A 24,774-nucleotide genomic window follows, 5' to 3' on the forward strand; every position below is an offset into this window, starting at 1 on the left:
AGCCCAAGCCCTGCCTTGGGCATGGGAATCGGGTGGAGAATGGAACAGGGGTAGAGAAGGAATAGGGTGGGATTGGAAGGAAGTGGGGCTGGAGATGGAGAGGATGAGGACGAGATTTGGTGAAAGGGCTTCAGGGTTAGGTGGGAACGGAGTACATGAAGATGTGGGGAGGTGCTGAGGCTGAGCTCTAGGAGAAACACATGAAGGCTAGCTCTTTGCCTTTCCCCTCATATTTCCAGACCCAGCACCATTTGAGAGGGGAGAAAGTTGATAAGATGTGGCAACCTTCCCATCCACTTCCCATCCACTTCCTCACAAGCATTTTTGAGTGCCTGAGTGCATGCTAAACCGCTTCAGTCGTGTCCGACTCTCTGCGACTGTATGGGCTGTAACCTGTCAGGCTCCTCTGTCCATGGGATTCTTTAGGCAAGAATACTGGAGTGGGTTGTCATGCCCTCCTCCAGGGGATCTTCCCAACCTAGGGATTGAACCCATGTCTCTTATGTCTCCTGCATCAGTAGGCAGGTTCTTTACCACTAGCACCACCTGGGAAGCCCCAAGAGTTTTTGAATAAGAGGAGCCAATTTAGCATAGTCGTTAAGAGTGAGGGATTTGAGTCAAACTGGGTCACCAGCTGGGTGACCTTGAGCAAACAAAGGAACTCAGTGCATTTTGCCTCTTCATAAAAGGGGGAAAATCCAATGATAAAATTCAATTCAATTCAACAAATATATGCTGAGCTTTTATTAGGTCCCAGGCAAGATTCAGCTCCCATGGAACTTCTCTGTTAATGGGAGCAAATGGACAAGAAACAAGGAAAGAAAGAAAAGGAAGATAATCCTAGATCGTGATCAGATCAGATCAGATCAGTCGCTCAGTCGTGTCCGACTCTTTGCGACCCCATGAATCACAGCACGCCAGGCCTCCCTGTCCATCACCAACTCCTGGAGTTCACCCAGACCCACGTCCATCGAGTCAGTGATGCCATCCAGCCATCTCATCCTCTGTCGTCCCCTTCTCCTCCTGTCCCCAGTCCCTCCCAGCATCAGAGTCTTTTCCAATAAGTCAACTCTTCGCATGAGGTGGCCAAAGTACTGGAGTTTCAGCTTTAGCATCATTCCTTCTAAAGAAATCCCAGGGCTGATCTCCTTCAGAATGGACTGGTTGGATCTCCTTGCAGTCCAAGGGACTCTCAAGAGTCTTCTCCAACACCACAGTTCAAAAGTGTCAATTCTTCGGCGCTCAGCCTTCTTCACAGTCCAACTCTCACATCCATACATGACCACAGGAAAAACCATAGCCTTGACTAGATGGACCTTTGTTGGCAAAGTAATGTCTCTGCTTTGAATATGCTGTCTAGGTTGGTCATAACTTTCCTTCCAAGGAGTAAGCGTCTTTCAATTTCATGGCTGCAGTCACCATCTGCAGTGATTTTGGAGCCCAGAAAAATAAAGTCTGACACTGTTTCCACTGTTTTACCATCTATTTCCCATGAAATGGTGGGACCGGATGCCATGATCTTCGTTTTCAATGTTGAGCTTTAAGCCAACTTTTTCACTCTCCACTTTCAATTTCATCAAGAGGCTTTTGAGTTCCTCTTCACTTTCTGCCATAAGAGTGGTGTCATCTGCATATCTGAGGTTATTGATATTTCTCCCGGCAATTTTGATTCCAGATCATGATAAAGAGATTCAAAAATAATAAAACAATAATCTGAAAGTGAATCATTAAAGGGAGCCCCTTTAGATAAGATGATTAAGAAAAGGCTCCTGAGGTGACTATAAGATTTTAACAATTAAAGCACACAGAGCTTGCTGTGTGCCCAGTGCTATGGTGAATGCTTTATACATACTAATTCACTTGATTTTTGCTGTATTGCCCTATATGTGAGTGAGAGATCTGGATTTGAGCCCAGGAAGTTTTAACCAGAGACCAGGCCCTTAACTACCACTTTATTTTGCCTCTCAAAAGCATGTAAGCGTTCAGGCAAAGATAATGTATGATAGCCCTGAACTGTGTCTGGGACATAGCAATATTATTATTGTTATCAGTTATTATTAAGAGAGGTTGAAGCTCTAGGAGTCACAGCTCCATATTCTGAGGAGTTTGGAGTATTTGGGGCTTGAGTGATGCTAAGTGACTTGTCCTTTTTAAAAAAAAATTTTGTTTACTTATTTAATTTTGGCTGTGGGTCTTCCTCGCTCCATGTGGGCTTTTTCTAATTGCCTCAAGCCGGGGTTACTCTCTAGTTGCAGCGCAGGGGCTTCTCGTTATGCTGGCTTCTCTTGTTGCAGAGCACGGGCTCTAGAGCTCGGGTTCAGTAGTTACGGCCCACAGGCTTAGTTGCCCTGTGGCATGTGGGATCTTCCTGGACCAGGGATCAAGATCAAACCTGTGCAGACTCCTAACCATTAGGCAGCCAGGGAAGTCCAAGTGACTTGTTCTGAGTCCAGGTCTGTCCTGTGCTGACTGCTCTCTCCCCTTCCCATCTCTCTAGGAAGGGGGAGGGGAGGCCTGCCCTACCCTCTAGGGACATCAGGCCCGCAGATCATGTGGAAGTCACTCCTTCCTGGTATTTCCTGGAATGTGACAAGGAGAGTTAACGTCCCTGCCCAGTCTCCAGGAAGTTGTAAAGGACTGGGAATCTCTCCAACCACCTTCTCAGGAATTATTTTCCTCCCTGCAGAGACTTCAGATAAACTGTAATATGAAGACACTCCCTTTTCTGAGAGTGAGAGGCTGGCAATAAAAAGTTGTAGGAGAAGTTGCCCCGAGTGCATTGGATGCTGGGTCGGTACCTGGGTTCTGTTTCTAGCCCTACTACTAAAATCATTGTGTGACCTTAGGGAAATCACCAGAGTCCTCTGGGCTTCAATTTCCTCACCGAGAAAATGAAGGGAGTAGGCTAAGACCACTTCCAGACCTAAAAGTTTACCATTTCCCTCTGTGCTCATTATCCTAACTGAACAGAAGCCCTGTATTAGGAAATAGAAGCCCTTCTTTGACCTTCCATCCAAGGTTCAGTTGGGCAGGAGAAGGAAACAAACATTTAAAGGTGTGTGTTCTAGGCTCTATACCACATTTATACAAATTGCCTCATTTAATCTTCACATTAACTCTTTGGAGAAGGTATTGTTGCTCTCATTTTACATAGAAGGCACCTGAGGCTCAGAGAGTAATTGCCCACAAACATCCAAGAAGGAACAAGCAAAATCAGGATTTGAACCCAGGTCCCATGAAATCTCAGAATTTCTGCTCTTTTCCATCTTGGTGCGTCTAATGGTATAGAAAGAGAAGGCGATCAAGAAACAATCAGGGGCTTCCCTGGTAGCTCAGTGGTAAAGAATCAGCCTGTCAGTGCAGGAGACACAGATTTGATCCCTGGTCCAGGAAGATCCCACATGCCTCAAAGCAACTAAGCCCATGCATCACAACTATTGAGCCTGTGCTCTAGAGCTTGGATGCCACAACTACTGAGCCCACTCGCTGCAACTGCTGAAGCCCACACACCCTAGAGCCTGCACTATGCAACAAGAAAAGCTACTGCAATGAGAAACCTGCACACCACAACCAGAGACAGTAGCCCCCACTCGCTGCATCTAGAGAGAAGCCTGTGCAGCAGTGAAGACCCAGCACAGCCAAAAATATATAAAATTATTTAAAAAAAAACCCAAACTACAGCATGGTGACTATTGTTAATGATACTGTATTGCATATTTGAAAGGTGTTTTAAGACAGTGGATTTTTAAAGTTCTCATTACAAGAAAAAAATTTGTAATTATATACAGTGACAGATGTTAATTAGATTTACTGTGGTCATCGTCTCACAATATGGATCATTATGTTGTATACTTGAAATTAATATAAATATTATTTTTCAGGTGGCACTAGTGGTAAAGAATCTGCCTGCCAATGCAGGAGACTCAAGAGACGCAGGTTCAATTCTATGGTTAGCAAGATCCCCTGGAGTTGAAAATGGCAACCCACTCCAGTATTCTTGCCTGGAAAATTCCATGGACAGACGAGCCTGGTGGGCTACAGTCCATGGGGTCAAAAAGAGTAGGACACGACTGAGCATATATACCTAATTTAAGAAAAGAAACAGTTAAACATTTTCATAATCTGTTTCTCATTGTTAATTATTCAAATGGCATTTATTGACCAATTGCTGTGACAGGTCATGTTAGATCCCACAGGGCTCAAAAGGACTGCAAGACACATCCCAGCCCTCTGGGAGTGAAAAATCAGTCCAGCTTTGGGGAGAAAGTGCAGTAACTCATTACACTTGCAAGCACAGTGCTTGTTCAAGGTCCGTCTTTCCTGTTATGCTGTGAACTCCTAGAAGGGAGGGCCTGGGCCCCTGCTGTTCACTGTCGTTTTTCCACTGCCTAGCAAAGTGCTGGGCACAGAGCAGATTCTCTCGGGCTTTATGGTACATAGATTACATCACACAATAAATAACTGATTAAACACCAAAATAAGTGGTAGAGCTGTGAGAGAGTTTAGGAAAAGTCTCTGGAGGAGGGAACCATCCTCGAAGGATAAGGGTCAATTGTACAAACTCATCTCTGGGCTGGAGTCCACATTCTACTGGTCCAGACTTGAGCTGTGTTCCCCTTCCACAACCAGACCTCCCTAAAGATGGCATCTCTAGAAGGAAAGAACATCTGTGAATTCCTTTTACCTTTGGATCTGTTGACATCAGTGTGACACGGTTACCTCATCAGTGCTAGTGACCCCAACGAAGGATCACTTTATAAGAAACAGGCCTCACCTGGCCTGGGTTCAGGTGCTGGGGAGCAACTAAGCCCATGCGTCCCACTGCTAAAGCCACAGTGTCTAGGGCCTGTGCTCTGCAACAAGAGAAGCCACTGCAATGAGAAGCCTGAGTGCTGCATTAAAGAGTAGCCCTCATTCTCTGTAGCTAGAGAAAGACTGCACACCAATGAAGACCCAGCAAAGCCAAAAAAAATTTTAAACTATATTAAAAAAGACACAAACATGCTGATGTATGGCAAAACCCAACAAAATTCTGTAAAGCAATTATGCTTCAGTTAAAAAATAAATAAATTAAAAAGAAAAATAAACCAACAAACAGAACTCAGTGTCATGGAGTCCACAAAACATTGCTAAGTCCAAAAGATGCAGGCATCCAGAACTAGAGGGAAGACTTGCCAATTACTGCCCCCATAAGAGTGGTTACTCCCTTAGTCATCAGATAAAGGACATGATTTACTTAAGAAGACCAAGAGATAACACAAGGAGACAAACAGTTCACTTCTCAGACCCGTGGTTCCACCCTATGGTCCTGAGGTTTCTCAAGTGACTCCTGGGCCCATGATATAACAGATCAACTTGCCCAGCCTGCCAAGGGTCTTCTAGGGGTCAGGGGTGGGGTTGTAATCAAGATTGGGTGGCTCCCTACCTCTCCATGCTCCTTGGAACTGGCTGCAGCTGAAGGATTTCTGGGAATGGAGTGTGTCCTCTGTTTTGGGAGTTCATGATACGGCTCATGCACTTCTTCATTTGACTCTGAAAGCTACAGTGAATTGTGACATCCTTATTCACTTTTTAAAATGATACTGGTCAAACTTTTTTAACTAATAGAGATAAAAAAATGATGAAAGTCCTTCTGTTCCCCTCCCCTCAGACACCATGAAACCTCCCTCAAATCCTCTCCTCTGGGGTGAACTACCATTAACAGTTTGGTTTCTATCCTTCTAAACAATCTCCCCCACACACAGTCAAACATATGTATGTATGGGGTCGGGGAGGATCTGAGGCAGTTATTTAATCTCTGTAACTCAGTTTTCTCAGGTTTATAATGGAAGGAATACTAATCCCATAGGGTTGTTGTGAGGTTGAAATGAGTTAAGATACCTAGCATTCTCAGAAAAGAGTCTGGCCCAGGACTTCCCTGGTGGCGGAGTGGATAAGGAATCTGCCTGCCAATGCAGGTGACACAGGTTCGATCTCTGGTCTGGAAAGATTCAACATGCCGTGGAGCAACTAAGCCCCTACACCACAACTACTGAAGCCTGTGCATCGTAGAGCGCATGCTCTGCGATAAGAGAAGCCACCATATTGAGAAGCCTGTGCACCACAATGAAGAGTAGGGCCCGCTCACCGCAACTAGAGAAAGTCCACTAGCAGCAATGAAGACCCAGCATAGCCAAAAATAAATTAATTAATTAATTAAAAAGAGTCTGGCCCATAGTAAACATTCAAGAGGTTGGCTGTTATACCTATCCCCTCATTCTTTTCCACAGCAGCTTAGTATCCTACTGCATAGATGACACTACTGAGAGGTTTTACTGCCCCTATGACAGATGCCTGCTGCTGCTGCTAAGTCACTTCAGTCGTGTCCGACTCTGTGCGACCCCATAGACGGCAGCCCACCAGGCTCCCCCGTCCCTGGGATCCTCCAGGCAAGAATACTGAAGTGGGTTGCCATTTCCTTCTCCAATGCATGAAAGTGAAAGTGAAGTTGCTCAGTTGTGTCCGACTCCCAGCGACCACATGGACTGCAGCCTACCAGGCTCCTCTGTCCATGGGATTTTCCAGGCAAGAGTACTGGAGTGGGGTGCCATTGCCTTCTCCGATGACAGATGCCTAGGAACACACAAATAAACTAAATGGATCTCCTAAACTTAGGGGGGGGGCGCTGGATCCAGAACCCAGGATTCTGCCTGTGGCCCAGAGTTGTTCTTATCATACCACAGGGTCCCCACAGGCCCCCTTAAAACCAAAGAGGTCTGAAAGGGGCAGCTGGTCTCACTCCTTGTTCTTCAATGAGATCCTACTCAGCTGCCCCATCTCATTTGGACCCCAGGCTGTCTCTGATGGGTCTCCAGGGCAGGGGGCTTTAAAAGCAGGTGAGCCCTCCTCTTGCTCTGGACATACCCCCAGGTCCTTTCTCTGCTACCCAGTGAAACATGCTGAGGACATATAGCTGCTCTGGGATCAGCTCAGGCCGACTGCTGAGAAGCAATGGCTCAGAGCTCAGAGTGAGATTAGGCTACTTATCAGGCTACAGACACTCCCAGAGCTCCCTCTGTGAGCACCAGGCACTGCACCAGCCATTGAGGGGTACCTCCATAATGTGGGTAAGAGGCATAGCCATGGCCTTAGGGAGACCCTAGCCAGTAGGGACCAATCACTTACTTAGGGCTCCTGGGTGCAGGGTTCCCCTGGGTGTTCACAGGGGCAGAGCAGGGCAGGCAGATAAAAGGGAGCTACTGAATGCAGTTACCTGGTTCCTACTTGTCCTGCTTGGCCTCCACGTCTAGGTGCCATCTCCTCCTCCTAGCCCTGACAGGTTTATGGAAAAGCAGAGGACACTGGGTCATGGGCAGGCTGAGCCTTTCCTGTCACTCTGGGAACTTCTTTGAAGCACTTTTGCAAACTTGAGGCACAGAACTGGAAAAGCCTTGGGGATCATCCACCCTGCCCATTTACCAGCTGAAGACAAGAGATTTGGTGAGGAAGGGGCAGGGCCACAGTCATGGAGCCATTCATTCTGCCCCTGTGACCACCCTGAGGTAGGTGTTATCTTTCCTACTTAAAGAATAAGGAACCCGAGGCTTTTAGAATTTGAGTTGCTCAAGGTCATAAGAAAATGTAGTAGCCTAACATGTAACTACCTACCTCTTTCTTTCTATGGGGAGCCCAAGACATCCAAACACCCCACTGGCCTCTTCCTTTATCACCGCTTCCAAATGCAGGAGAGCTTCTCTGGTAGTTGGGCCAATGACAAGATGCATATTGAATGACAGAAAACTTTTCCTCAGCCAACCCCAGCAATATCTGTCTTTCCCCTGGAAGATTCACTCCCTTTGGAACCCTGTTCTGGAAGAGGCAGTATGGCTTTAGGGACCAGCCGAGTTCTAGTTTTGTTGGGTGTGCAGCAAGATGTGGGAATTTTGTATGTGGTAGGTGGCTCAGATAGTAAAGAATCTGTCTACAATGTAGGAGACCTGGGTTCGATCCCTGGGTCAGGAAGATCCCCTGGGGGAGGGTATGGCAACCCACCCCAGTATTCTTGCCTGGAGAATCCCCATGAACAGAGGAGCCTGGCAGGCTACAGTACATGGTGTTGCAATGTCAGACACAACTGAGCGACTAATACTTTCACTATACTTTTCACCAGGGGAAGCCAAGTCTGGGGTGCCCAGGGGAGCTCTGGCTAGAGCCTATCTGCCCCCGTGATGTGTTGTAAGCCCAGCTGTTGTTCCCCAGAACAAGCAGCCCCAGTTTCCAAAGGTCACAGCTGAGTCACTTTCTTCACCTTACCCTAGATTACTGGCTCCATTTCCTCTGAGCTTTTTCCTCATTCACTCCCTCTAAGCTCATACGTTTTCTTTTCTTCTGCTTACTTAGCAGTTTTTCCAGAAGTTCCTTAGAATCATCAATCCTTGAGATTATAAATGCTGGCAGTCCTATCTCATCCCATTTAGAGGGTGACAAGGGAAATGATTCACTTTAGTGTTTCTGAAAACACGTGACACAAATATGCAAGCAAACTTGAAAATCCACATTGTTAAGCTACATATATAAGCACAGCGTTAAATACATATGTGCTTAAAAAAGCAATGTGACAATTGTATTTTAATCACTTGCTCAGAAATTCCAAAAGAGTACTACAAACTGTCAGTCTGCAAGGTCTGAGAATCCAAGATTTGCATCTTATTAACTATTTGAATTCTTTCTATACCACGTTGATTTGCATATATAAGAGAGGTCAGGGCCCAAAAGGAACATTCTATACACACCATCCTCACTTCCTCCAAGTGACTTACTGAAGTGACTATCTCTCAGAGTGCCCTGGCATTGAAGTTTGGTGGAGCAGAGACAGCCTTCTACAGATACAGATCAGTAGCTCAGTTGTGTCCAACTCTTTGCGACCCCATGAATCACAGCACTCCAGATCTCCCTGTCCATCACCAACTCCCGGAGTTCACTGAGACTCTCGTCCATCGAGTCAGTGATGCCATCCAGCCATCTCATCCTCTTTCGAGAGCCTTCTAGTATAAGTTTACTTACAGGGAGGGTCCCCTGCTCCACAGTGATCCAGTCACAGCTCCCCATGAATCCTACGCCAGCACTTTACAGGGGCTGTTTGTTCTCACATCCTGCTACAAGGGATACTGAGTTTACTAATAAGAAGATGAAGGCCTGAAGAAATGGTGTCCTGTTCAGGTTACAGATGGTGGAGGCCCAAGTCTCCAGCTTTCCCAGGGTTGGCCTGAAGCCAGAGCGCCAGTGGCTGTATGACCCCATCTTTGAAAGCTCTCCTACCCTGCAGAGTCCTCCAACACTACGTGGACTCAGGCACACCCAAACTCAGATTTTCTTAGGTGGTCTCAATATTCTGTTTTCTTTTCTAACCAAGACACCTTTAAAAGGTGTAAACTCTTCAACCCAGCTATTGTCATTCTAAAATACAACTTCAGGAAAGAGTAAGTTAGAAGCATGAAAATGTATGTACAAGGATAGTCATTGAAACTTTATCATAAGCTCGAAACCCTGCAGAGTATCCAAATATCCAAACCACTGTGATTTGCTTTATAAATAATGGTACATCCATATGATGGGATATGGTGATGTAGAATGATGATGTATGACACAGTTAAGGGAGTGGCCAAGATGGTGGAGTAGGAAGACCCTGAGCTCACTTTCCCCCACAGGCACACCAAAATTACAACTATTTACAGAGCAAATTATTAATGAGAAAGACCTGAAAACTAGCAGAAAAGATCTACAACTAAAGATGTAAAGGAATCACAGGACTTCCCTGGTGGTCCAGTGGTTGGGGGTCTGCCTTCCAATTCAAGGGACATAGGTTTGGTCCATCATCAGGGAACTAAGACTCCATGTGCCACAGGGCAGCTAGGCCTGTGCACCACAGCTGGAAAGCCCAGGTACCCTAGAGCTCTCAATCATCAACTAGAGAAGCCTGCACCCTGTAACGAGAAGTCCTTGCACCACAACTGAAGAAGGTCCACAGGCCAGCAATGAAGACCCAGCACAGCCAAAAAAGGAATAAAGGACTCACAACAAGACAAGTAGGAGGGGCAGGATAGTCAAGTCACACATCCCCCAGCGGATGACCCACAATGGGAGGATAACTACAATTGCTGAGGCTCTCCCCATTAAGCAAGGGCACCAAGTCCCACATCAGGCTCCCCCTCCTGGAGGTCCTACATGGAGAACCACAGCCAGGCTGTGCCTCTGCCCACACACAGGGAAGTCAACGATGGGGCCACACCTCCCCAGGCCCAGCTCTGGGCCTGCAACCTCCACCTCAGGATCACACCTGAGAGCCTGAGGCTAAGGAGTGGAATAAGGTAATGCCAAGAACCTGGGTGTTCCTACAGACAGCTCCTTTCTCCTCCCTCCAGCCACCCATTAACATACAGACAAGACTGGAACTGAAACCCAAGAAGAGCACTCACATCTAGAGCCTAAGGGACACCCCTAAAGGGGTCCTTACTCCACAGGGCCTCTGGATGATGGGAACCTTGTAAAATATCAGCACTCAAAAGAGACCAGTGCAACCCTTCCATGAACAATGGAGGAAACCAATGCCTGAATTGGGAAAGTGACTTGGGAAGTCACACAGTGAATTAGCTGCAGGCCTGGGATTAGATACAACCCAGGACTCCTGCACCAAATCCTTCACAACAAGCTGCCTCTTGTAGGCCTGATGGGTGCAAGACCCTAGAGGACAGAGGCTTCTCTCCAACACATCACCTTCAAGAAGCTCCTGCTGATGATAAGATCCACTGAAAGATCTTGTGGCAGAAACATCTTACATGAATCCTGTTACCACTTCTAGGTACCCAAGGAAGGAACTCAGGGTCTGACTCAGAGAGGCTTTAAGCAGAGAGGACAGTCAGGAGGGAGACAGGGAGGCCGTGGGAGTGCAGCTGTGCTGCTTCAGGATGGCAGCGGCTGCACCGGAGAACCTCTGCTGCTGCCTGACAGATGCTCCCCTCGGGTGATGAGTTCCCAGCCAGGCCACCTCACTGCCGCCCTCCCTGAGCCCTCAAGGACCTCGGTGACCTCGGTGTGTGGATGCGACAGTGAAGTTGGAGACCTGCCTGCTACCCAGGCATGTGGGTCTTGTATATTGGCTTCTGTACTCCAAGCCCAGACTGATATCATGTGCAGAGGACAGTTCTGGGGAAAGGCAAATATCCAGTAAATTCTGTCTCTTCCCCCAACTCTTAATCTCTGGTCCAACTGAGTTCCCTTGAGACTCCTTTGCTCTCCCAATGGGAGCAAGATAGGAACCAGGAAGGAAGAGGCAGGACTGTGCTACGCAGAAGTGACTGGGATGGCCTGACACCCAGGGACGGGAGATCCAGAAGTGACTTATGACAGCATCCACCGTAGCCAAATGTGGACGGCAAGAGGAAGTGGTTGGAGCTGTGTCCCCGTCTCCTTTGAGGTCCAGGGGGCAGCCTCCCCCTTGTACCCTTTAACCTGCTGGCAGGGTCCTTCTTCTCAGGTCTCCACCCAAGTTGGGAGTGCCGGCTGGGTGGGGTCCTCAGTATTACCCGGTGCCACACATCAGTGACAGAGCACACAGAGTCCGGCAAGGCCACCCAAGTTTGGGGAGCTCGTGGGGAATTCCTATTCTTGTTTCCGGAACTGATTCACTGAATCAATATTTATTGAATATCTAGGGAAAGTGGCAGGAGAACTGAATTTCTGGGCTTCCTGCAACCCCTTCCAAACAGTGGAGGGAACATCTTAATAAGGATGCAGAGAAGAAGGGGCCCCAGCACCAGCTCAGTTCACTGACATGGGTCCTCTGCCACCTGGAGGACTTGCTGGCCCCTCATCCATACCACTTCCTCTCCCACCAACCATGCTCTCTGCCCCTGCTAGGGAAACTGTGAAACATCACAGTAGGTAGAGCTCTGGGGGAATCTGGAAATGGAAAGTGTTTCCTGAACTGTTTTCAGTCAGCCCATTCACTCCTTGAAACTGCCTGCATGGAGGTATCAGGAAGCCCATTTAACAGACCAGGGAGTAGCGGCTCTAAGGCCTTAACACAGAAGATCTAGCCCCATCACCATTGTGAACTGAGCCACATGTTTTTGTCCTTGGTGGTCCTGCCTTTCCAGGAGTCCCCACTGCAACTCTTAAGTCCTTTTCAGGTTCAGTGGCTTCCTCTCTCCGCCAAATCACAGTCAGAGGAAGAGTGGCTACTTGTGAATTTAACATAGTGAGGCCACCTCCTTTAGGGGTATTTCAATTGGAAGACTTCCATCTAGAAAGGGAAGAGTCTTTCTCAGCCCACGTTCAAGAACACTGGGCATCACTGAGCTGGAAAGAGTTTTAAGAGAAGGGAGCCAGCAAGTTGGGCCCTACCTAAACAGGACTTGGGGAAGGAAGTGATGTGGCTCCTGAGTGTGTGCCTGTGCTATGTGTAAACGCAAGATAACTCCAAAGATAACACAAGAAACAAAAAGTAGTGTGAGATCTCAAGCAAATTACTTGATTCTCTATTTCCTTAGTTGTAAAATAATTATATTTGGCTTGCTGTGAGGATTAGAGATCATTAAGTTTTCAACAGTCAATGAAAATTGTACTTGATGCAGAAAATGAGTTACTTTCAAAAACCCCAGATACTTCCTTTCGTGAAACGGGTAACCAAAGTCAACTTCTCCCCAAACAGGGCCACAAATGGGGGCAGCAGTCATGTACTACAAGCAGAATTTATTACCCAAATCAATTTGAGGAACTCCAGGCACTGGTTACAGCCTTCCCTGGTCACAAGAAAACCAGAACCTCTTCAAACTCACCCACCAACCCTAGCTGATCTGAGGGGTAGGACTGTAGCCCAAATCATGTCCCAGCTATTATATCTTCATTCGTGACCAGTAACCTCAAAGTCACAAATGGCATGGTGTGATTTAGACCCCAATCTTACCCAGGAAAATCCCATAATTAAAACAGACAAGGTTGGAGCTACCACTCAGACAGAAAGGTACCAAGACCCTTAATTGGCTTTGAGGAGGGAAAGTTTCCTGCTCATAAAGACTGAAACTAAACCAATTGTCTAATAATCATTAGTGAACTTTGAGCCTAGAAGGGCATGCTAATCCTGTGGGGTAAGACAGGTGTACTGCCCAAACTCTCCTGGGCTAGTCTGTACGCGATTTAAGGTCTCCCATGAGGACGCTTAAGTAGGCACTTTCTGGTTGCCTAGTAATAAAGGAGCCTGCAGTGGCTGCCTCCAAATGTGCAAAAGGGTTCAGGCGGGGCACATTGGGAAGGTGATTCTTCACCTTGCAAAGTAAGTCACACAGAATTCTCAGGATCTGAAGAGCAGTGCTGCAAAGTTCCTTGTCTGTTTCTACATTTAAGGAATACAAGCTGGTTTGATTTCACATGAGATCGTGATTTTATTTGTTTGATTTTTATGTGTCCTAGATCCAGGAAAGTGAGTCCCTTATTCTCCTTTTGTCATAAAACCAAACAGCCCTAGTGTCAAGGGAGAGGCACTGTGCTCTGAAGTAAAATTGTTCACAACCTTTCACCCTCAACCCGGAGCTGCAGATTTTTGTGAAAATCAGCTTCTGGGCCACTTAAGTCTTGATAAAGTTGTAAATGGTCTCTTCTTACCTGAGCTACCATCTCCCATCTGGCCATAGTCACAATAGAAGCAGGAATTCAATAGGCAGATTTCTTTCCTTATTCAACTTCCAGGTACTCCAGGAAGAAGGGGAGTTCCCAGCACCTGCCTGCCAAGCTCTGCTCTACTTGAACTTTGATCAGCATAAACAGGTCATCCTGACTACAAGTTCCCCCAAATTCTCCTTACTTGTGTTTTTTTATTTTTATTTTTTTTAATTTTATTTTATTTTTAAACTTTATAATATTGTATTGGTTCTGCCATATCTTACTTGTGTTTTTAAGGCACAACTCCCCAGCGTACGGCTCTCTGTTTACAATGAATTATTTTAATTATTCTAACTACTCAAAAGAAACTTCCACCACTCCCAGTCAACCACTGAACTCCAACATGCTGAGAGTGGGGACAACGACAGAGCTCAATTCACATCATGGATTCTGGTCGTTGGGGTCACACTTGATCATGACTTTCAACCCCAAACCCTTTTTGGATGTTTCAAAGGCCTCCAGAGCTTTCTCCAGAGGAAACCGATGGGTGACCAAGGGCTTTACATTCACAGACTTGGATGCAAGCATTGAAATCGCCATCGGCCATCTGGAAAAGATCACAAGCATTACACTCAACCTGAAGGAGGAAACAGGGAGGGCCCTAAAACTACCAAGCACAAGATCAGCTTGGCCACACTTACTAGTTTTTTGGGTTTTTTTTTTTTGACCACATTTATTTGTAGATTTGTGGTTCTGCAAGGTCGGTTCTACAAGCCAACAATGGGTGGAAATGATCTTATGACTTGTAATTCAGGAGTACAGAGTCTGTTCCCAAATGCAATGTCTGCCATGAAGCCTAGAATTTCTCTGGCATGAAGGTCTAAGGCATATGTAAGCCACAGTGAAGAGGCAGATAGCCTCAGGGCGGCAGCCCAGGATGATCTAATCACACCCTGTAGCAGCTCATTTGGCAGAGTTTACAGGAAAAAACAGCACTCTGTTGACAGGACAGATACAAATTCTAAAATGGGAGAAAGGGCCACTGGTGGGGAAGATGGTCCTGGACAGAGTTCCCCAGCAGAGAGAGGATCGAGCGACAAAACACATGTTGGCATTTATTTAGACCCCGTCACTTCCCAGGGTGGGACCTGGGGACTGGGAGTGAGAACCAAGGAACTGGAGTTCTTGTGGTTGCCCTCGTTTCTCTCCTTCTCTTTAAAGAGGGAAGATGGAGATCTGGCCACTTAGAACCGGAAAAGAGAGCGCCTGGGCGATGAGGGGAAGACATTCAAGAAGAGCATGCCTCATAATCTCCCTCCCTCACTCTCTCCCTACAGATCTGTCAGCTCTGCCCTCCCATCTTTAACCAGGAGTGAATGCTCTCTCTTTGGGGCCTTATCATATCGCATGGCTCTCAATGGGGCCAAGGCGTGCCTCTCATGAATAAACAGGCAGAGCCTCTTGGTCCCAGAGGCCGTGGAGGGCCTCCCTTGGACTTGCTGGCCGCTTGCCACCCTGGTTCACCCACAACATACTCACGTATTGCAGTATCGAAACACGCCCTTGATGTCCACCTCCCTGGTGGCTGCGTGCACGAGGGGCACGCTGGTCATCTCAGAGCCCAGACCCACCAACACCAGGGTCCCACCAGAATGAGTGGCCTGAAGAAGAGGTAAGGACAGAAAGCTAAGAAAATGAGAAAATACAGACTCCACTCACAGTAGCCCTGTTGCCATGAGGATGCATGCATGGTAAGTTGCTTCAGTCATGTCTGACTCTTTGTGACCCCATGGACTATATAGCCTGTCAGGCACCTCAGCCCACGGGATTCTCTAGGCAAGGGTACTGGGGTGGGTTGCCATGCCCTCCTCCAGGGGATCTTTCCAGTTCAGGAATCAAACCTGTGTCTCTTATGTCTCCTGCACTGGCAGGTGGGTTCTTTACCACTGGCACCATGTGAAAAGCCCACTGTTGCCATAAAAATAGGTAAATATCCAGAAATTTCAGAAAGCTTGATTCTTTTTATACAGCTGAACTCTTTAGCATGTTAACCAGACTCAGCAGAGCAGCAGAGTGAACACGGTCTCCATTAAAGGTCCTGAATGCACTTTACCAGTGGAGGCACAGTGGGAGCATCTCCTGCCGCCCACAGCACCCCAGGAAACAGCAAAAGTTCTCCAGAGAGCAATGAGGATCTCCCCTGCAACCAAGGCTGACCCTTCAGCAGCCTCTGAGCATCTTTCAAAGCTTTACTTAGTACCAGATGTCAGTGTCAGCCACTTTCTCCTCCAGAGTACTTACCCACAAGACAGAGGGTCAAATTTCTAAGGGGCCACCAACTACCAAGCACTATACCAATGGGGAGGGCTATAGGAATTCTGTGGTTCAACAACTGCCTTAGGGGCTTCCCTGGTGGTCCAATGGTTAAGACTCCCAGCTACCACTGCAGGGGGCACGGGTTCGATCCCTGGTGGGGGAACTAAAAAATCCCAAAAGCGGTGTGGCCAATAAATAATTAATTAAAATGCTTTAAAAAAATAAAAACTGCCTTATATGTGAAGGCTGGCAATTAGAAATCTTTGTTCCAGGGACATTCACCTCAATGGTATAAGTCATAATGGAGTCATCAATTTCCTCTTTGGAGTGGGCAGGAGAGCAAAATTTCCGCTGACAACTTCCACATAACTTTACATGAGTGCTGAGCCTGCTCCAGAGATGTGGGGGAGATCATGGTGCTCAGTGTAGTGAGAGACAGAAAAATGGACAATTTGCTCATGCTAAGTTTTTACTATAGCTAACAGTAGAAAGCACTTACTGGGGGCCATTCTAAGTGCTAACCACAGAGATTTAAAACAGCACACATCACAGCTTGTCTCCGCGGGGAAGGATACATCCTGGAGAGAAGCCTGTAGTATAGGGGTGACTCCTGGCAGTTGTACTTTTGAGCTGTGGGCCCCGAGACGGTGCTGTCAGCCATGGTCGCCTCATGTGTAAGAACAGGACGATGCCTTCCCATAGCAGGACTAAAGGGGTAACAGTCACAGAGGCCTGCACTAGAATGGGCTCAACGCATAGCTCATTTGCGGGTTTAATGGAGGAGCAGTCACTTACAGACCACCTGTGACATACAAACACTGTCAGCCAAGGAAAGGGCATCTCACGACGGGAAAATGTTGCTGTCCTCACTGAAGGGGAGGGGTTCAGATTTGTGAGTGAGCCACGGAATACACTGAGAAACTTCCCAGGAAACCTGCTGTCCACTCAGCATTTCCTCTCTACCTGGTAAGAAGGGAGAGAAGCACCACTGAACTGGTCATCACAAGCTGCCAGGAGGCCAGTAGCTTACTGACCACAGGCAAAGGAATGTTCAGGCCATTGCTTAGTGGGTGTGACTTTCACAACAAGGAGATGACAGCAATGCTAAACATTTGCTAGGTCTCCTTATGAATATTATCCAGACACAACACAACAGAAGACTGACTCTCAAAGGAGGGCTTTGCCCTATAAAGCCATATCTTTTACTGCCTCTCTGTTGAATTGGGGGTCACTGTCTTGTCAACAACTCAAAAACAGCACACACACCTTACTGCTCAAGCCCTCAAGGTGTCTGGCACAAAACCAGGCATATGGCAGGAACCCAAGATATGCCATGAGTCAACATGGCTCCACTGGTAACACACAGGCTCAATGCCTGCTGGATTTTGGTTTCTCTTAGCTCCTTCCCACATGGTGATGCTGATTATCTCCAACAGTGGAGCTGAGAGCTGGTTGATTCTGGCTGGAACTGGTCAGGGCAAAAGGGGCACCTGCTCCTCCCTCTCCCGTTGCTTCCCTGACACCCCGGGGTCACAGGCATCTTGGTAGGAAGAGGGGAAGGCAGCTCTGCTTGGGTGCCAGGCTTGAGGGCCGTGCCACACAGGTTGAGGGATCAGCTTTTCCCAAATGTCTTGCATGGTGGAAAGTGCCCTTGTGTGTGACTCAGTGTGACTCAGAAGGGCACAGGCATGTGCTGTTGTGAGAAAGCAGTCTGGGGGACAGGGCAGGGGTGCCCAGGGGTGGCAGCTGCCGCCATTCTCCCCAGCCCAGCCCCTTCCACCCCAGAACTGGCTCCTAGCCCCTCAATCTCTTCCCCTCTGGAGTAGCCGGATGGAGCAAGGAAAGCCCAGGCATTGGAGTAGTGCGCTCCAGGCAAGTCCCTGGGCCTCTCTCATCATAAAACGTGTAAAATGAGAACTTACTGTGAGGGCTAGTATGCAGATTAGGACCATGTCTATAAAGCACACAGCCAAAAACACGGCCCATGGTGGAGAGCAGAGCCGAGCTCGTATTCCTTCTTTTCCTCATACTTTGGCAGTGCTACTCCTCCCTGCCCCTCCCCTTCCAACATCCATAAATTACTGGTGGGTTGCTAAAGGGTGGGTCAGGTATTGGCAGCTTATTCGTTCCTAGTTCTGGGAAAGGACAGCAGAAGACAACTGTGACCCTAAAAACACACCTCATCTTTGTGACTAACTGAATTAGTGCCCGTCACCTTGTATCAATGACTCAAAGACTGTAGTTTTCCTCAATAAAACAAGATAGGGATTTCCCACACTCATCTAAGGCATGGTTCCCTGTTCCTCCTATTGATTGTTTTTTCTTTTTCTTTTTTTTCACCAAGAGCACTACTTGGTAAAATCCTATCCTAAAGGTATGAGTCACTTAACATCTTTGAAGGCCCATGTGTATCTGTGGCCTAGTTTGAACATCACAATGACCCAATGAGGATGTTAGGGAAGTGTCATTACCTTCATAAGAGAGATAAGAAAGCAGATAACAAGGGATTACCTAATTATGTTTTGCAGGGGGAGCATGCCTTCTACTGGTGCCTTCTACTGGTTCACCACCCTGGGCTGCTTACTCGAAGCTGCCCACCAGCTTCAGCTACCCTTATTTCTACTGGGCCTGATGGCTCAAATGGTAAAGAAGCTGTCTGCAATGTGGCAGACCTGGGTTCGATCCCTGGGTCAGGAAGAGTCCCTGGAGAAGGGAATGGCAACCCACTCCAGTATTCTTGCCTGAGAAATCCCATGGACAGAGGAGTCTGGTGGGCTGCAGTCCACTGGGTTGCAAAGAGTCAGACATGACTGACTTAACACTTTCACTTTATCCCTACTCACGTAGATGCCGGCTTGGATGGAGGTCTCCACCCCTGTGCACTCAATTGTGACTTCTGGCTTGCTGCCCAGCAGGCCTTCCACTTTCTTGGCTATTTCCTGAGGGCTCTCGTTGGAGATCTGGAGGATGAAATCAGCCCCGACTTCCTTGGCTTTAGACAACCGAGAGGCTGACAGATCTACAGTTGAACAAAAGTTTCTTTCAAACTAAGAAACTGGACGGTGGATTAGGGAGAAAAAATGAAGATGCAGATTCTGATGCCAAGGAAGCTCTGTGTAGTGGTGTGGCTGAGCCCAACACACACACTCTCTGAACACACACACCCTCACACACGATCTTTCGATAACTTCTCAAACATGTACACCCTTCTATATCCCCATATACCCCCATACCTACCACATAGCTCTCCACAGCTACACACATACACTCTCTCACCTCCTCACACAAAACACGCAGTGACACCCTTCTGCACCCCATTCCCTTCAAATATCCACAACACCCCATAAAGCACACAACTCTACACATTCACCCACACACTCTCAGATATGTTACACACATACATACACACTCTCTCACAGATGCCTTCTCCACATACATACACCCAGCTTCAGTTTATACCACACCTCTCCACACTCACATACTCACATATGCTGTCAGATAACCTCTCCTCACACATACACACTCATGTCTCTCGTTCATATCACATACCTCACACACAAACATCCTCTTATAAACATATCACACCCAACTAACTTCACATCACATACATACACTCACACATACACACCCCCTCTGAGTTTGGTCAAACAAGGGCTGAGTCTCTTCTTAGGACCAAATGGGCAGTTTAAGTATCTGAGGTTCACATATAAAGAGCCAGGTTCTTATCAGTGGTTTTCTTAAGAAAAACTTACCAGTCACCACCACTTGAGCTGCACCCATTGCCTTGGCTGCAAGCAAACTGACCAGTCCAATTGGCCCTGAATAAAAGAGTAAATAGGAGACAATTCTGAAATACCAAACACCAGCTCTCCCCCTTTTCCAGGCCAGGGACAGAAACTGTACCTTCTGTGGGCCTCTAGCATCTCTGCCCCAGTCCCTGACGTACAGTGAGACCTTAACAACTGTTTGCTGAGTGCATGAGTAAATGAACACATGAGTGCTTGTTCTCTACCTGGAATCTGCTCCCAGTGCTGGGCTCCTGTTCTCTTTGCCCCCCACCCACCTTTTCAGAAAGAACCCCTCATGTCTCCCCAAGGTGAGACATATCCTTTAAGGTGCCCCCTGAGGACCCCCTGTCAGGGTGTCCTAGGTTGTCTTCCCCATTTCGGTGTGCTAGATGGTTTTAACACAAAAACCAGATCACAAATACACTTATGCAGGATACCTTTGAGGATCTGCTTTTTGGACACTCCAAAAGTGAGTTAGTGAGTTTGCCCAGAAAGCAAAACACTGGGAAATAAGCAACAAATGGGTTAAGTAAACTACAGCAGGATACTATACACCTGTTAAAAAGAGGAATTCCCTGGAGGTCCAACTGTTAGGACTCTGTGCTTTCTCTGCCAATGGCATGGGTTTGATCACTGGTCAACGACCTAAGATCCCACAGGCCATGTGGTGTGGCAAAAAAAAGAAAAAAAAAAATATATATATGTCATCTAACTCTTATCTATTGACATAGAAAAATGTTCACAATATATTAATGTTTTTGTAGGTAAAATGAAGCATGATCATTTAGAATGATCTCATGAATAAAGCAAAAACAAAACTGAAAGATTCTACACCAAATTCTTACCAATGGTCCTCTCAGGCTGATGGTGCTATCAGTGAATTTTTGTGTGTGTTTGTTCACATGTGTGCAGGCATGGTATGAATAATTTAATTTCTTTTTCTAAGGCAAAAATGTATTACTTATGCAGATTAAAAAGAAAAAACCTGTCACCTGGATCCTACAGTCTGCTTGGCTCATTGAGGCACATCTGTTCTACACCCATCACCTGCCATAGGAAGCCCTGCAGTCACTTATTTGGCCCTGCCCCAAAAAAATCAATCACAAAATGTATAAGGATTAACTCAAAATGGATTAATGACTTGAACATAAGACCTGAAACCCTAAAACTCCTAGAAGAAAACATAGGTAGTAAGCATCTTGACATCAGTCTTGATGAGTTTTTGGATTTGACAGCAAAAACAATGGCAATAAAAGCAAAAATAAACAAGTGGGGAATTCCCTGGCAGTCCAGTGGTTAGGACTCCATGTTTTCACTGCCAAGGGCCCAGGTTCAGTCTTTGATCGGGGAACTAAGATACTGCAAGCTGCATGGTGTGGCAAAAAAAATAAAAATAAAAAATAAACAACTGGGACCATATCAAACTAAAAAACTTCTGCATAACGAAGCAAACATCAACAAAATGAAAAAAGCAACTTGTTGAGTAGGAGAAAAATATTTGCAAATCATATATTTGATACGGGTATTAATCTCCAAAAATATAAAGAACTTACCCAACTTAACAGCAGAAAAACAATCCAATTAAAAAATGGGCAGAGAATATGACTAGACATGTTTCCAAAGAATATATACAGATGGGCAACATAAACATGAAAAGATGCTCAACGTTAATAATCAGAGAAATTCAAAGCAATATTACAAAGAGATATCACTGCACATCTGTCAGCATGGCTTTTATCAAAAACACAAGTAACAGGTGTCAGGGAGGGTATGGAGAAAGGGAAAATCTTATGCATTTGTTAGTTGGGAATGTAAGCCAGTCCAAACACTATGGAAAACAGTATGGAGATTAAATTAAAAATTAAAAATAGAACTTCCATGTGATCTGACAATTCTGCTTCTGCTCAGAAGTGGAATTTTATCCAAAGAAAACAAAAGCACTAACTCAAAATGAATCTCCACTCCCATAATCACTGCAGCATTATTTATAATCGCCAAGACATGGAAACCATCTAAGTGTTCATCAGTGGATGAACAGACAGAGAAAATGTGGTGTACACACACACACACACACACACACAATGGAATATTATTCAACCATAAAAACCCTGAGCTCATAGTTATGGAGACTGGACTGGATTGCCAGAGGTAGTGGTGGCAGTGAAGAAATGGATGAAGAGGGTCAAAAGGTACAAATTAAACCTCAATAATACAAAAAAAAGTGTACACCAGCTCACACCCACAAGGAGTGAAGCATGTTGTCTTGGTCACCTGAAGCAGTTAGAAGCCTAGATGATTCAATCTGAGGTTGCCAGGTTTGTTCAGCTGGGTGGAAGCAGAGGAAGAAGGAGCTAGCTATAAGCCTATGTGGACAGAGTGCTGGCTCCCCATGGGCTGGGACTCACTCCTGCTGGTCCTAAGTAGTAGCCATCTCATTCTTGGAAGACCAGGAGACCAGTTCTCTGGGATGATCTGAAAGCTCCAAAAGATACCCTTCCCTTTAATCCCAAAAATATTTCCCTAGTTTCCTGTCAAGGGTTGAAAAATAATTCCAAATTGCACTCTTTAAAGTGAACAAATGAGTTATGTTGCCTAGGAGATAACATTAGTTAGCTACCTTGCCTGCAAACATTTATTTAGCATAGTGCTCGTCACTGAAGGAATGGCACACTGTAATCCTCCCTAACCAGAGATTCGAGAATCTATTTCAGCCCTCAGAGTGGGGATGAGATGGGCAGAGGGGTCTCACATTCCCCTTTAATGAACTCATAACCACAGTGATATCTGTTTCTTACCAGCTCCACACACAAGGACCTTGTTCCCCAGCGTGACTCCAGCTCGCCGGCAGGCATGGATCCCCACAGACAGTGGCTCAATCAGGGCCCCTTCCTCAAAGGTGACATTGTCAGGAAGCCTGAGGAGTTATTCAACATACTCAGTCCCTCTAGGTTAACAATAACAACAATAGCTAATATTTACTGAGCTTTTATTTATATGCTGAGCAAAAGGGCTAAGCAATTTACCTATATTCACTCTTGTAAATCCTCAGAACAGTTCTGTGTATACATTATCATTCCCACTTTACAGACAAGGAAAGCAAGCTTTGGAGGAGTGAATGACTTGCTCCAAAAGTTCAAAATCAGGGAGTACTGAGAATCTTAAAGGGTTTAAACTGGAAACCAGGTACGTCTGATTCCAGAGCCCGTATCATACTGCCTCCCTCTGAAAATGCCATCCAAGATAAGGTGCGGTGTGGCTGTCTTTAATAAACGAGTTCATTTCACAAGGGTTTAACTTAACCACATCCCAGCATTTCATCTGCTTCTCAAACTTATAGCCTTTCTGGTTTCATTTTAGCAAACAACCCAGACGATCAGCAGCTTTGCACAACAGTGATTAGAAGCTGACATCACTCTGTACATCGTCCCCCATAGTACATGCTCCAAAAGAACCACAGTGCTAGCAGCAGCTGCCTGGCTGTCTCTGGACTGGTTAAGATGGGAAAGGGCTTGTCTCCACATAGCAGATTAAATGCTGTGTCACCTTCGCCACTGGGTTCTTGGCTTTCACTTCCCTGTCTACTGGCATCTTGACCCTTTTCGCGATACCACTGATGAAGACAGCAAATATTTGCATAATGCTTTACAGATTAGAGCTTTCTCCTCCATTATCTCATTTAATCCTCAGCATGACCTTGTCAGGCAGGAAGGGCAGGCTTTGTTGTTTTTTTCTTTTTTTGGCGGCTTGCAGGATCTTGGTTCCCCATGCATTCTTAGTTGTTCAGTCGTGTCTAACTCTTTGTGACCCCATGGACTGTAGCCTACCAGGCCCCTCTGTCCATAAAATTTTTCAGGCAAGAATACTGGAGGGGTTGCCATTTCCTCTTCCAGGGGATCTTCCAGACTCAGGGACTGAATCCGAGGCTCCTGTGTCTCCTGCATTACAGGTGGATTCTTTACCCACTGAGCCATTGGCTGTGAACAGGGATTAAACCCAGGCCCTCAGCAGTGAAAGCCTAACCACTGGACTGCCAGGGAAGTCCAGGGAAGGCTTTGTTTTTTATTCTATAGAAGCAAAACTGACTGAAGCCATGAAATTAAAAGACGCTTGCTCTTTGGAAGAAAAGTTATGACCAACCTAGACAGCATATTAAAAAGCAGAGACATTACTTTGCCAGCAAAGGTCCGTCTAGTCAAAGCTATCATTTTCCAGTAGTCATGTATGGATGTGAGAGTTGGATCATAAAGAAAGCTGAGTGCCAAAGAACTGAAGCTTTTGACCTGTGGTGTTGGAGAAGACTCTTTGAGAGTCCCTTAGACTGCAAGGATATCTAACCAGTCCATCCTAAAGGAAATCAGCCCTGAATATTCATTGGAAGGGCTGATGTTGAAACTGAAGCTCCAATACTTTGGCCACCTGATACGAAGAACTAACTCACTGGGAAAGATTGAAGGCAGGAGGAGAAGGGGACGACAGCAGATGAGATGGTTGGAGGGCATCACCGACTCAATGGACATGAGTTTGAGTAAACTCCGGGAGTTAGTGATGGACAGGGAAGTCTGGCGTGCTGCAATCCATGGAGTCGCAAAGAGTCAGACACGACTGAGCGACTGAACTGAACTGAGCAGAACTGAAGCCAGAAGACATTAAGAGACCTGCCCCAAATTACAAGCCTAGTGAGCAAGAAAGTAAAAACTTGAATCCAGATCTCCTGATTTCATATCCTCTGCCTGTCCCACATCAGCTGCCTTTTGGCACAAGCAGTTCTGTAGTTAACTTTTGCTAGTTCCTCACTGCCCAGTACTTATTCAATGCTCCCAAAACCTCCACATGCAAGAACATGAAATCCCTAAAATTCCAAAAAGAAATAAGTGGAAGCCAAAGCATGGGCTCATCTCCATGACCCTTCTGTTCACAACCCTCCACAAGATAAATAACAAGGTCTACATTCGGCCTGACAGGTGCCCACAACCCTTTCTTTCTCCCCTCCCCTCTGCTTCTCTTACACCATTTCCCCCACCCCAATCCACTCTTC

General features: G+C 46.4%; 1 protein-coding gene across 1 annotated transcript in view; it reads right to left on the minus strand.

The window, feature by feature from the left end:
- Positions 1-12,709: 12,709 nt before the first annotated feature.
- The window catches only part of SORD (sorbitol dehydrogenase), a 35,502-nt gene continuing 23,437 nt past the window's right edge, over positions 12,710-24,774 (minus strand). The window contains exons 5-9 of the mRNA XM_019968911.2: positions 22,535-22,653; positions 19,704-19,769; positions 18,795-18,970; positions 15,175-15,296; positions 12,710-14,242 (exon numbers count right to left, since the gene is read on the minus strand). Of these exons, the coding sequence (XP_019824470.2) occupies positions 14,077-14,242; positions 15,175-15,296; positions 18,795-18,970; positions 19,704-19,769; positions 22,535-22,653 (649 nt within the window). The 3' untranslated portion in view covers positions 12,710-14,076. The remainder of the gene's footprint in view (positions 14,243-15,174; positions 15,297-18,794; positions 18,971-19,703; positions 19,770-22,534; positions 22,654-24,774) is intronic.

The sequence above is a fragment of the Bos indicus genome, chromosome 10, assembly GCF_029378745.1.
Source record: "Bos indicus isolate NIAB-ARS_2022 breed Sahiwal x Tharparkar chromosome 10, NIAB-ARS_B.indTharparkar_mat_pri_1.0, whole genome shotgun sequence".
In the NCBI taxonomy this organism is placed as follows: Eukaryota; Metazoa; Chordata; class Mammalia; order Artiodactyla; family Bovidae; genus Bos; species Bos indicus.